General features: G+C 40.5%; 1 protein-coding gene across 1 annotated transcript in view; it reads right to left on the reverse strand.

Moving 5' to 3' along the window:
* MAP10 (microtubule associated protein 10) overlaps positions 1 to 11,366 on the reverse strand; it is an 80,115-nt gene extending 68,749 nt beyond the window's left edge. The window contains 2 exon segments of the mRNA XM_060033784.1: positions 8,451 to 9,613; positions 9,615 to 11,366. Of these exon segments, the coding sequence (XP_059889767.1) occupies positions 8,656 to 9,613; positions 9,615 to 11,338 (2,682 nt within the window). The 5' untranslated portion in view covers positions 11,339 to 11,366 and the 3' untranslated portion in view covers positions 8,451 to 8,655.
* Positions 11,367 to 14,808: the final 3,442 nt, after the last annotated feature.

Consider the following 14,808-nt stretch of genomic DNA (forward strand, 5'->3'; position numbering starts at 1 on the left):
TTTGTTATGCACTAAAAATATTGTATGCAGAATTACATTAGTTCTACCTCCAAAGAATTGCTACGAGCAATTACATATAAAAGTTTCAGAAGCCAAATTTATCACTAGCGTGAAATGTACGCATTTTCGTTCAGACTGTACATTTCAAAATTTGAAGATAATATTCAGATCCTACAGAGGAAATATGTAGCCTCCACAAGGTATTCCCAAGTATGCTACACACCAGCCGTGTCCAGAAAGGCTGTGCTAAAGCCTATGTGCACTGCAGAGTCAAGTAGAAAGCCTGTAGGCCATTGGCTGTGCCTCTACCAGCCTGGAGTAACAGCCAGGGCCAGCTGCAGAATCTGGGGGGCTCAGTGAAAAGTAAAGATGCAGGACTTGTTCAAAAAACAGGGAGTGCCTAAAATATAAAGCTTTTCCCTTTCTTCCAAGGTCTCCCTCTCAACTTTTCACAGTGTTTTTATTGGTTATTTGCATTAATTTTTCTATGGCTGCACGACAAATTACCCCAAACGTAGCAACTTCAAACAACACCTGTGTACTACCCCATGGAATCTGTGGGTCAGGAGTCCAGGCATGTATAGCTGTGTCCTCTGCCCAGGGTCTCACAGGCTTCATCTAGGTGTTGCCCAGGGCTGGAGTCTCATCTGAGGTTTGAGTCCTCCTCTTTCAAGCTCATGCTGTTGTTGGCACAAAGTATTTTGTTTGTTCAGCTGCAGGACTCATGGTGCTTGTTTCTTCAAGGCCAGCAGAAGAAAGAGTGTCTCGCTTCTAACCGCTTTTAAAGGGTGTGCCTGATTAGGTATGGCCCACATAGGGTAATCTCACTTTGATTTACTTTATTTTTTAATTTTATTTATTTTTGATTTTACTTTAAAGTTAACTGATGAGGGGCTTTTTAAAATTTTCCATGTCTTTATTTTTATTATTTTTTTACATCTTTATTGGAGTATAATTGCTTTACAATGGTGTGTTAGTTTCTGCTGTATAACAAAGTGAATCAGCTATATGTCTACATACATCCCCATATCCCCTCCCTCTTGTGTCTCCTTCCCACCCCTCTAGGTGGACACAAAGCACCAAGCTGATCTCCCTGTGTGATTAGGGGCTTTCATTCCATGTGCCGAACTCTTTCACCTCTGCCATATTCTATTAGTTAGAAGCAAACTACAGGTCCTGCCGACATGCAAAGGGAGGGATTGTACAAGGGCACAGGTCACTGGGGGGTCATTTTAGAACTCTGCCTCACTGTTTAATGTCTTTCAAAGTAAAGAAAAATTAAAATCTTACACAATTAACATAATTTTTACTGTTCATCTTTATATTGTGCAACATCAGCTTTAAATATGAATAGAACATTTACTTGTATGTGGAATCATCAAAATTACACAATTGGCACCTTGTAATGTTGACGTGCACACAGACAGTGGAAATGCGGCCCCAACTAAACTAACTCAAGTATTCTATTTCACTTCTTGATACCTGCACATCCTACCAACACCCTCCACCACTGGCTTTCTGATGACTAAGGAAGAGCTGGAAGGACAAGGAACTCTGGGTTGCTCTATCTTTCTCTGTCCTTCTGTGTCATCATTTTCAACATCAGTGGTCGGCTAACACAGGGAAGTAACACGAGCGAGAAAAGATATGATGGGGTTCCTTGGTCATTCATGCTTCTTGGCACATCACTGCCTTCTTTCTGAGCTTGAAGCCAGCTCTGGCTCACACAGAGATCCTGCCTCCTGGGGCTGCCCAGTTGTAGATGGAATGCGCTCACCTAATTTGTGTTAAGTCGCACTGAGCTCCCACATGCAGTGAGTCCCATGGAATTTTGTGCTTTCGGGGTTCCACGAACACTATGCAAACAGGGCAGCAAAGCGATAACTATACAGGCTGTGCCTCTTTACTCTGGCACATGTGCCACTGTCCCATCAGACTTGAATTTCCATGTTTACACAACACAAAGAGAAAACTGTTAAGAATTTCAAGACAGTGATAGCAGGACCTTAAACCATATGCAGTGCCCTTCTGAGTAGAAGGTAATTGTCTACAGAAGCCATACAGCTAATCTATGAGTGGGGTGGGAAGCAACAGGGTGGACACACACATGGCGCACATCTCCCCTGCTGATGTGGATGCACTGCTGTCTCATTAGACTTCCCTCAAAAACACAAGCGCAAAGAGAAAACTATTAAGAATTGCAAGATGACAATAGCAGAGCATTAAACCCAGTGTGAGGCTCCTCTGAGTGCAGGGTTTATGCAACTGCATAGGCTGCATTCCCGTGAAACCAGCCCTACCTACATGTTTCTGAGCCCCTCCTTTTTAAGGGGACATCAAGTACAGCTGGGTCATTCTTTAGGTTGCCCCCCAGGAAGGCTAACCCATGGCTATCCGTGTACGTGTCTAAGAGTGTGGAAGTTCACGAGGCAGCTCCTCTGACCTACCCTACTTCTGATGAGCCATACCTGCTGCTGCCTTCACAGTTGTCGAGAATCTATCTTCTTTTCTATAACATAAGCAGGTTCCTCACTTCTAGCTGAGGATCAGGCAATAGGGCATGGGATGGAAGGTGGGGCTTCTTTTTCTTTTTTTTAATAAATTTATTTATTTATTTTTGGCTGGATTGGGCCTTCGTTGCTGCACGCGGGCTTTCTCTGGCTGCGGCGAGCGGGGGCTACTCTTTGTTGTGGTGAGCAGGCTTCTCACTGCAGTGGCTTCTCTTGTTGAGGAGCACGGGCTCTAGGTGCACAGGCTTCAGTAGTTGTGGCTCACGGGCTCTAGAGCGCAGGCTCAGTAGTTGTGGCTCATGGGCTTAGTTGCTCCGCAGTATGTGGGATCTTCCTGGACCAGGGCTTGAACCCATGTCCCCTGCATTGGCAGTCAGATTCTTAACCACTGCACCACCAGGGAAGTCCAAAAGGTGGGGTTTCAACGGCGAAGTTCATCAAGGAGAGGGAAGTATAGCACTGAGCTGACACGGAGATTGGCAGTTAAATTCAGGAGGCCACTGGGTTCATGATGTCCTTTAGTTAGAAGGACTCATGTGTCAAGTCGTCCGGTTTCCGGCAAGTACGGGTGGTACCCATGTGTCAGAAGTGCTGCTATTATTGTGTCTCACCATCAGGAGAACATCTTCTGGTACACATCCCCTACCTGGACTTGACCTGCACTGATGCTGAATTGATACTGAACATTATTAAGAAAGTCATATTGGATGATGTCACTATTGCTGCACTTTCGGCATGATGATTGATTTCTCCATTTTATAGGTGTGAAAACTGAGTCCCAGAGAGACTTGCCTAAGATTAACAGGTGAGTGGAGGAGCCAGGACTCTTAACAGGTCTGCCTGACACCAAACACAGATGCCTTCCCTGTGGCACAGAGGATAAATTCCCACATCTCTAAGTCAGTTCATTTTTTGGTTAGTGTTTTCAATATGAATGTTATAGAAAGTCTGCCAGACACACAGTTTGGGTTTGCTATGACCCCAGTCTGACACATGAAGTGGCACCTTCTAATGGAAAGAGGGGAGCAAGAGAGTAGCAAACTTCATTATTTGGGGCCACATTCCTTATTTATAAAATGAAGGAGCTGAACTAAATGATTTCCAAAGTATCTTCTAGCTCCAAATTCCTATGAATTCAAGCTTTCTTTTCTGACTGTAATTGTCTAAAAATTTCAGCTGCTTTTTAATACCACACTGGGATTCAGTATAATCATATTCTCAGCATAGGGACGGGTATTTCTTTGTTGATGCAGGAGAGCATACCTTTGGTTTAGTAAAAACAATTGAGTTAGAGCTCTAAATGCAAGACAGTGCCATCTGAAAATTAAAAAACGTGCCTCCCTAAATATCTGGTTTCTGACTACTACAGAGGGAGTCAGGGATATGGAGAACTTTGCTGACAAGATGCCAGCATTCACACTTGGAACTTTTCCAGACGATTAAAAAGATCTCTTCCCCCAGGTTAACAAATACTGTCCCAAAGTACTTGGAAATACTCTTAAGAATTCTGGATATGCAAGCAATCATTTTCAGACCAACTCTTCTGACAATAGGTTCCTCCGCATCTAAAGCAATCCATTATTTTTTTATGTCATTCTGAGTCCAGAATTCCATCCCAATTCTCTCCACAGCCTTGACACCAAAATCACAAGTTATGAAATACATTCCTCCAGGCAGTTGCTGGGTGTGAAACTCTCTGTAACTGAGCAGCTTCCCTTAATGAGACGAAAAGCAAAACCCTCCAAGGTTTCTAGGAGATAAAAGCTGAAGGAGAAATCTCTGGGTAGAAAAGGGGTTGTCTTTTTTTCTCAGTCTTTCACTATGTAGACCCTGGGGGTTTACTGCTCCTCCTTTAGGATTTCAGCTCAATTACGAGTCACACTAAATCCATTTGCAATTGCTCTCACAGCTCAACTATAAGATCCTTCAAAAAGAACTATATTAAAACCAAGAAGAAAACAGAAAATAAACGAATAAAACAAGGTATCCTAAATAGTCAAGCTTGCAAGTATAGGTTTCTGAACCTGTAATAAGTGACTCGTATACTGACTCATGGACCTGTTCCATTCCACATGCTTTCTTTCACCTCATGACCTTCAGCTGTTATGTTGTACCATTACTTGGGAGCTTATCTAATCTCCCATCCTGGCCTGCTCCTGGACAAACACATTCTTTATTAAAACCCAAACCTTTCCAAGGATTCCTGCTGCCAGGGGTTCTCCCACTCAGTTACAATGTCAAATAGAACGTTTGTTTTAACCATTTGGAAGGAAGAGTTGATTTCCTGACTGAGGTTTTATTGAAGATATATCCCCCTAGGGCAGGCACACAGATACCGTGGTGCATTCTCTGTACTATTAAATACACCAACACTCCCAGGCACATTCACTGTCATATATGCTAGATAAATGGTATTTGATTCAATCCCCAACCTAATCCTGTAATGAAGAAATAATCTCAGAAAATCATATAACACATGATCAAAGACGCAAACACCATCCATCTGCCTCCAAAGACCAGGGTTGTAACGCTTTAATTTGCCACTAGGGTTAGTCGTCTCTCCAATAAAATTCAGAAAGGCCCTGTTAACATGTTTTGCTGTCCAAAGCGAAAATATTCGTTTTCCTCTGTGGCCCCAGCACCTTTTCTAGTAGATAACCTTTAGCCCAGGCCCAGCCTCTCCATCACGCTCAGGGTTCAGTTTCTACCGCCGGTGTCCCATGACCTACTCCTTCCCAAGGCCTGCTGACTGAATTTGACGTTTATCTCGGGCTCTGTTAAAAAACACCATCTTCTCATCTCTCCAGCAGCAGCTCACTGGGCAATGTTGAAGAGTAGATTTCTAGTCCATTTTTGGCCAACCTAATCCCATCTGCTTTGTATCTTCCAGATCTCTGGGGCTACTAAGGGTTCATTCTTATTTTTACATCTCTTCTCTCATTTCAGTGGGATTTTGAAAGGAAAGGACCATAACCTTCCCTTAATACACAATTTTAAAGCAAAAACAAAATTCTTATCTGAATTTTCTATTTTTTTCTAGAATTTACATATATTATTTGTATAACAGAGATATAAGTAATATTTGGAAAATAAGGAAATATTTCTACTACTATGGCTTGGCACTGCAACCTAATAATGTTCGTCCTGAAGTCTATTATTTCCTGGCATGACAGTTAGATCTCTGGAGAAAAACATTAAAAATGCCTTGGTCCTTAACCAAGTAAATTATCCTGGTACTGTTTTAGGTTAAAAATGAGAAGAGGAGAATCCAGCAAGTCTTGGCTCACAAACTGTCATTCTGTACAACTCTCTAGATACTTTAACCCAAATTAAAACACAAATAGACTGAAGGATGGCTATATATCTAGGCCCAAGGACAGTTTATGAGTAGGCAAATATAAATACTATTTATCTAATAGACATATAAATATATTTATCTTATTTAGATGTTGCTTTGTTATGAAATTTCTTTGCCTTGCCAACAATACAATGTGATAATTTTAAACTTTTTTAAATTTATAGTCTTGACCTATATGTTTGCAACAAATAAAAGTCTGGTTTCTAAGTCTCCATAATAAATGCACTGCTTGTACAGGCAAAAAAATTAAACTGAGATGCGAACGGGTGGCTCTCACCAGAAAGCCACAAGGGCTTGAGAGTTCAGTACCATTGTTCTTTGTATCTAAAGATATCCTCAACAGCATGCACGTGACTGGAGGAAAAACCAACATATTGGATGTACGCATCTGCACAGGCCCCTTCAAATCTGCTTATAGTAACGGTTCAAAGGACTTGTCATCACTGACTGCTGCCTCCTAAGCTGCAGGGTAGGCCCTACCCTTATTTCTGTGGCTCACCCCCATTCAGCTCTGCCCACAGCAGTTTAGATACCTAAGATGCTCAGAAAGGCTGGATTGCAGGAGCTTAGTTTTACCAACAACTAAACGACAGTCTCCCTTATTTATGACCCTGAAATACTATTTCATGTTTCAATGATTCTAAGGCATTAAGCAGATAAATAAGGCTTCAGAAGTAGTATCTATTATAGTATTCTTAAAGAACTAAGTTTACAGGTTTTAGAATTAAAACATGAAGTACAATTTGAAGACAGGACGCAAAGAGGAAGTACTAAATACACGGGAACAGGTATTTTCACTAGAAGTAAGCTAGAAAATCCTCCACCACAATTCTAGAAATAAGTATTCATGGAATAACTCAAAGAGAAGCTTATTCAACTACTCTATTTGTAATTTAAAGTACATTAGTTCTTTAGTCTTTGTTGTACCTTAAACACACTGAATTCATTTCCCTCACCTATTCTCATCATAGACAATGACTTACTCTCAATCAAATGAAACAGTTTTTAAAGAATTATTTCCCTCATGATTCTGATATTGCTTATATTTTGTCTCCTCCATAATAATGAAAACTTGCTGACAATTTACAGACCAAATTGGTATCATTTGACTATCTAGCTACAGCCCCCACCAGTAAATCATTTTAATTTTGTGAGATGATACACTATATGCTTTGTATTCACCGAAAAATTAAGACCATAAACCATTAGCCATTAAACGTATTTCAAAACTTCCACTGGTAATAATTTCTGTACCTCTAAGAAATTATTTCAGTAATTTAAAATATTCAGAATGTCATGACTACTTACTGGCGCTCATTTATAAATTAAAATACTCTACCGTGTCTATGACTGTGCTTGACATTTGAAGCTCCCTACAATCTGGGACTTTTCTTACTCAACAAATTTTCTTTCGACCCCTCTGTAGTATGACTCTACCGCTCTAATCAAGATAATATTTTCCTAGTCTCATGAATACATCATGCTCATTCTCATCATCATTCTTTATTCATACTGTTCCTCAAAATATAGCATCTTCATCTCTTACCATCTATCGAAATTCTACTTTTATGATCATTCAAAAGATAACACCTACATAATTATTTAATTGCTTACAAAGGAAGGAAAATTAGGGCCTCACCTCATACATCCAAAAATATTCGCTATATTAAAAAATTAAGGGTAAAAATTAAAATATAACAATATTTACATAGAAGAACACATATGTAAATATCTGAACACAAAATAAGGTCTAAGTATAAAATCAATGGAATAAATTATAAAGAAATGATCACTAGACTTCATAGAAACGAACTGTCCTATATTAAAAATAACTTGAACAAGCTGAAATGCCAGTAAACTGAATTTCTATACAAGAAACTGCATAGGAAGACACTTTTTTAGTTCCCTTCTCCAAATACTTCAGAGAACACCTAAGGGTGTTCCAGCAAAACAAAAATACTATAGTCAAATAACCACGTCTCCAATAAGGATATTCTTAGGGTTTCTGCTTGTTTTTACTGCTCAATTCTAATCCCTCCCGTTAGGTATTTTCAATGCATGGCCATCATTTATTTGTCCAACAAATGCTTTTTGAATCCCAGCCACATGCCAGAGACTGTGCCAGATACTAAGACCACACTGGTGCGCAAAACAGATACAGTCCCTTCCACCACAGAACTTAAACCTATCATAAGATAAACATTAACCAAGTAATCACACACACAAATTGTGGTTTTAAAGAAAGCATATAGAGCACTGTGACAGCATATAAAAAGGTCTTCACCTACTGGAGATATGGAATGTGTGTGTCCAAGAAGATTTCCCTGAAGAATTCCTATCTATATAGAACAGTAAGCTCTTACAACTGCTGGCACTATATCCTAAATTCTTTTGTATCTTTCTGCATCTCATACAGTAAGTCTTCTATATTCGGTAAACAATTTATTGCCATTAAAACTTGAAGCTATCTTTATTAACTAGCCTTTTCAATGGTGTGCATGAAGTCAGCTTTAGGATTCTTTAATAGAGACAGTTTAGGAAGATACTTTTATTCTTAGAAGATTAAACAACTGAAACCTTACCTGGGTTATAAGGTGATCCCATGATCAATCTTGTCAGATTTAATGGTAGAATCCTATTTAAACAGCAAAGGAATGACAAACACTTATATTCTGAAAAATTATATACATAAATTTATGTACTAAAAATAATGTACAGGTATTAAAAATTGTTTCACTTACACACAGGTTATAAAACAAATTAAATGTTATGTAAAAGCACATATTTTTACACTGTATATCCTGGAAGTTTATTTATTACTAATTTGCAAATAACTCTGCATTGCTTGGAAATGTTTAGTGAACCAAGGTCATCACTGACTTCTTCAAAGTGATCTAATGTACTGCTATCCAGGACATTAAGTTCTAGTTCTGACAAATTAGAAGGCAGATGAGAACTCACTTGAGATGTCCGAGGTGACTGGCTTTTTTCTGAGGACTTGCAACCTGTTCTTGTTTTAAGTTTAGTAGGGATGTCTTGATTCCTCTTTAGAACTTTAGAATTATGCATACTATTTGGGTCTCTCTGGTTTTCTTTTCCCTCAGTCCAGTGTGATGAAGAGAAATCACTGGTAGAGATATTAGACGCTTCCTCCAAACTTTTATCTTGAGTCTTTGAAATATGAAATCTTTTATATGACAGTACTGGGGATCCAGCTGAAAAAGGTGGGCTAAGAATAGAACTCTATTCACTGCTATTTTTCCTTATGGACAACCTTGTTTCACTGGACTTACTTGTCTGTTGACTATGTTTTGGATTTTCTGTCCCCGGACTGCTATCACGAGCTTGTAAACTTCTGCTGGTGTCTTCAGAACAGCAAGGACTGGTGAAGTCATCTGAATACTTTAGTTCTGAGATGCTTTCAGAGCAACTACTTGTACTTGGATTATTTTCATTCATATCAGCAGTAAGAATGTCGTTAGAAGTGATTTTGACCTGTTTATCGTCTATTTCTTTCTCTACTACAATTCTGTCAACTACTGTGACCCGTTGGAAATCACCTGGACTTTGAACTTTCACTTCCACTCTTCCACCCAAAATATTTGTATGAATAAACCTTTCTGAGACAATGGAATTTGCAGGACTCACCATTTCTTCCGGTAAATCATCAAGTGTCTTTTCAGTTGCACATTTCAGTTTAGTTTCTTTAGTTGTGCTGGGGTCATCAAAAACCACACTAATTTGAGGTATTGCTATTTTCAGCAAAAGATGCATCTGAGTCTAAAAACTCATCTTTAGGCAGCTGATGTGGCTTCTGATGTTGTTCTGCAAAACTTAGTATCTTAACTTTGGATGATGGAATTCTGAGTTTTGCACCTAACATTTGTGCTTGCGATTTTCTGTACTCTTCTCTCTTTTCGTGTACTACCAACATATCAGGATTTGTTTGCTTTAAACGTAGCTTAAGTGTGTTTGTTAAGCCATAAAGTAGCTTCCCCCTCGGAACTCTTTTGGGGGGGACACCACCTTTCTTTTCAAAATATTTACCTTTCTTAAGATTTTCAGTTTGGTTCTTTTTATACTGAAGACTCACTGACTTTTCCTTTTCCCCCAGAGAAAGTGTATCCTTAGATTCAGATTTACATGTGGAGTTGGCAGAAGGTTCTGGTGACTTCTTGTCCTCAGTTCTATATAACCAGGCTAAATGAGGATGTGTATGAGTAGGGCTTGCCATGGGTTGGTTGTATAACAAGGACAACTCAACCAACAAAGCACTTAACAAAGGCAGCTGCCTTACGGTATTGATCCTATTTTGTTCAGTTTGAGGATGGTAGGTAGTTTGGTTACTTGCTCCTACATCCTGAATATGTGCAGGGTGTGTAAGCACTGGAGGCCTCTCATGTGTTGCAAAATTTGTATGTTCTGGAGGATTCGTTTGTGTTGGGGGATTTACAAGTTTTTCTTCCAGAAAAGTACCATCCGATTCCTCAGGTGCATTCATTTGAGGCTCAACAGTGATTTCACCCTGTTTAGGAGGTGTCTTTTCTTGGGTCACGTGAGTGTAATACATAGGAGGAGGGCAAATTATGTTGGTTTCAATGTCTAACTCTGTGACTTCCCGATGTGGGGGGCTAACATTCCTCTCACTGCTACCCTCTGAACAAATAACGGAGTTGGTTTTGCCATTCTCCACGGAAGCCGTGTAATCAGAGTTGGCCCTGCTGTGGAAGACTCCCTCCTTCAAATCCTTCCCTGCCGTTGAGACTTTTACATCCACCAGAGGCTTATCAGCATCTCTTGGGCTTGGCTCTGAGTCTGGCTGCCGCAGCTGCTGGCTTTCCTGCAAGGTTGGGGGACTGACCTCCACACCCTCCACTCCACCCCCTGTGGAAGCCACTGGCCTCTCCAGATGGCCCAGCAAGCTGCTTCCCAGGTCAGTCAGGCGGTAGCCCAGGGCAATGTGCCCAATCCGCTCCCCCTCTTGGTTTTGCAGAGGGAAACTTCCCCGATGACCCTGGGAGCAGCCGGAGGCGGCGGGCCCCAGGACCCTGTGGGCCGCGGCGGCCAAAGAGATGCTGCAGGCCCCCAGGAGCTGCGGGGCAGGAGTCGGGCGCCCGGGGGGCAGCTGCAGCAGCAAGGTGTAAAGCGGGATCCGAAGGAGCAGGCGGTGCAGGCTGGCGGGCTGCAGGCGGAAGAGACAGGACTTGCCGCGACCGAAGTTGACCAGGACGGGCCGAAGTTCCGGGGCGGGGGCAGCGGGGCCGCCGGGAGGGTAAACCAGCAGCGTGGGGAAGTCCAGCAGGCGGAAGGCCACGGCGGGGCACAGGCCGCGCAACGACCGCGGCGGCGACTCCTCCTCCTGCGCCGCCCCCGCCGCGACCACGGGCGGCGGCGGCAGCCCGGCTTCAAGACGCACCCAGTCTACGATCAGGTCCAGCAAGAAGAGCCGCTCGGACAGCGACGCCGCCATCGCTGTTGCCCAGGGAACGCTGTGAGCTGGAGGCTGGAAGTCCATGGTTCTCGCGAGAAACAGGGAGAGCCTGGCGCTTGTTTTGTTCTCTCGCGAGACTTGCTAGGGCCCCCCGGGCAAGTCTGAGCTGTGGCAGCCGTGGGAATTTTCGCTGCTCAGTGTGTCTTTGCTTTCCAGACTGGTGTTAAAACAGTACTTATGATAATACTGAGGCTACGAATGGAAAAAAAAAAAAAAGACTTATTTTTTGGTTTGGGTCACGTTTTATCACTGCAGGTCGCCTGCAAGTTTGGAGCCAGGTCAGGTCTATCAGAAGAATATTAAAAGTAAATCAGGGCTCCCTTTCCAATCTCCAGGCTAAAGAAAGCCAGCTAACTGCCCGCAGCTGGCCTTCTCTGCTGCTGGTCGACTCAAAAGATGCGGACATGGCTCTGAAGCGGCTTGGGAGCTCTGTCTGAGTGTGGTGGCACTGGACACGCACAGTGGCCACATTTCCAACCGAGCCATCACCGTGTAGGAGAGTGATGTCAATGATTCCCATTCAACAAAACTAATGTATTTACATAAACACGGGGGTGGAGGAGATCTTACAGCCCTATCCCAGATTTTCAAGGAGACATACTTCTACCCTCAATAAGCTAGCTAGGTTGAAACCAAGGTTGATAAGTGGCCTTGAATGTCATAGCAAGGAATTTGGACTTTATTCTGTATAAGTTGTTTTGAGTGACTAAATGTTATTATACCTATGTTCGGAAATGTAGCAGTACAGATACAAAGGAGGATTCTGCTAATAAGAAATTGAATTCAGAGCAGTCTTTCTGGGAGGCTGTTGCAGTGGTCTAAGGAGAGAGAACTGTGGCCTGAACGTGGTTAGGGTCAGTGGAGTTGAAAAAGAAGTGATGGATATAAGAGGTATTTGTGATAGCAGCGTTTAGAGCTTGGTGACCCTGAGAGAGAAGTTATGGGTGAAATTTTCTGCTTCTGTGGGAGAAAAAATTGAGGAGGCATAGATTGGATTTTTCAAAGTTGCTTTGGGTTTTGGGGATATGTAGAGTTTGAGATGCCCGGGGGACATTATGTGAATATGTTCCACTTTAGGCAGCTTTATAATTTATAGTTAAATTATATTACATTGAATGCAAAAACAGCACTGAGAAGCTCAAAAGCAAATGCACAATTGGAAGGGCTTGGTGCTTTAGAGTGAACTCGTGAGGGAGCTTTCATTGCAGTATGTAAGTAGAAGATACTGCCTTTGGCCTTCAGAATCTTACTATCTACTTGCAGAGGAAACTTATCAAGTGACATGCTTAATAGATGGATGACATAGAGCAATAAATTACAGCATGTTTACAAGTAAAAAGCAATGAGGTATTGAGTCCATGTGTGCAGACAAACACACTAGGTAAAATTCCTCATTGAAGACATCCTGCAGTAAGTGTTTTGAGTAAGGTTAATAATGTGGAATATTAGCACTTTTATGTCGACAGGGAAACCAATGTACCTCCTCTATAAGGACATTATTTCTATAATATATAAGGTTTCTACAGGGCTAATAATTTCTCTGCCCAGACACTCTACATCACTGGTATTACAGTACATGAATAAGATTTTATAACGGTAAATAATGTAAATAATGTTAAATGTAGTGAGTAAATGTTTAGCTATGACAATTAAAAATTTTCTATGTTCATAGGCAAAACATGGAAAAATAGCACAGAGCAGTGGATGAGAGCCTCAATTTTGTAGGCAAACTACCTGGTTCAAATCATGGCTCTGTGACCGCATACTAGTTTCTCAACAGTTTGTGAATTGTTTCCTCATCCCAAAAAATGAGGTAGTTATAGTGTAAACTTCATAAATATAAGTATTAAGTGAATTAATAGTCACAGAATTCTCAGAAAAGTGCCTGGCACATAGTAAATACTTGTTAAAATAAATGTTATTTTATTTATTATTTGCCGAATAGCAGACACTTTTTAAATTGAAGTATAGTTGATTCACAATGTTGTGTTAGTTTCAGGTGTACAGCACAGTGATTCAGTTATACATATATATATACATATTCTCTTTCAGATTCTTTTCCATTATAGGTTATTACAAGATATTGAACATAGTTCCCTGTGCTATACAGTAAGTCCTTATTCTTTATCTATTTTATATATAGTAGTCTGTATCTGTTAATCCCAAATTCCAAATTTATCCTCCTCACCCTGTATCCCTGTGGTAACCATAAGTTTGTTTTCTATGGCTGTTACTTCTGTTTTGTAAATGATTTGTATCATTTTTTTGAGATTCTGTATATAAGTGATGTCATATGATATTTGTCTTTCTGTCTTCACTTAGAATGATAATCTTTAGGTCCATCCATGTTGCTGCAAACAGCATTATTTCATTCTTTTTCATGGCTGAGTAATATCCAGTTGTGTGTGTGTGTCTGTGCATATATATATATATATATATATATATATATATATATATATATAATTCTTTACACCAGTGCTTCCTTTTCCCCATCTAAAAGAATAGAACCTACAAAAAGCTTACAGCTAACAGCAGACTTAATGGTAAGAAAATAGAAGCTTTCTCACTAAGATCAGGAACCAGGCAAGGATGTCCCCTTTCACCACTTCTTTTCAACATCGAGCTGGAAGTCCTAGCAATAACACAATTAGAAAAGAGAAGGAAATAAAAGGTCTACAGATTGAGAAAGAAAGAATAAAATTGTTTTTGCAGATGACATGATTGTCTTATGTAGAAAATCTGGAAGAATTGACAAACTCTTAGTATTAATCAACGACTATAGCAAGGTTGCAGGATATCAGCTTAATATACAAAAGTCAATAGCTTTTCTATGTAGCAGCAATTAACAAGTGGAATTTGAAATTAAAAACATAGTATCTTTACATTAGCCCCCAAAATGAAGTACTTAGGTATAAATCTAACAAAATATGTACAAGATCTGTATGAGGAAAACTAGAAAACTCTTAACCAAGGAAATCCGAGAAAAACTAAATAAATGGAGAGATAGTCCGTGTTTACGGATAGGAAGATTCAATATTGTCAAGACGTCACTTCTTCCCAACTTGATCTATAGATTTAATGCAATGACAATCAAAAGTCTGGCAAGTTATTTTGCAGATATCAACTAACTGATTCTACAATTTATATGGAGAGGTAAAAGACTCAGAATAGACAACACAATATTGAAGAACAAAGTTGGAGGACTGACACTCCAGGACTTCAAGACTTACTATACAGCTACGGTAATCAAGACAGTATGGTATTTGCGAAAGAATAGGCAAACAGATCAGTGGAACAAGATAAAGAGCCCAGAAATGGATCCACATACCTACTGTTAACTGATCTTTGACAAAGGAGTGAAGGCAACACAATGGGGCAAAAATAGTCTTTTTTTTGCCTATGGTCCTGGAACAACTGGACAACAAATGGTCCTGGAACAACTGTACATC

This window comes from Delphinus delphis, chromosome 16, assembly GCF_949987515.2.
Source record: "Delphinus delphis chromosome 16, mDelDel1.2, whole genome shotgun sequence".
Classification (NCBI taxonomy): Eukaryota; Metazoa; Chordata; class Mammalia; order Artiodactyla; family Delphinidae; genus Delphinus; species Delphinus delphis.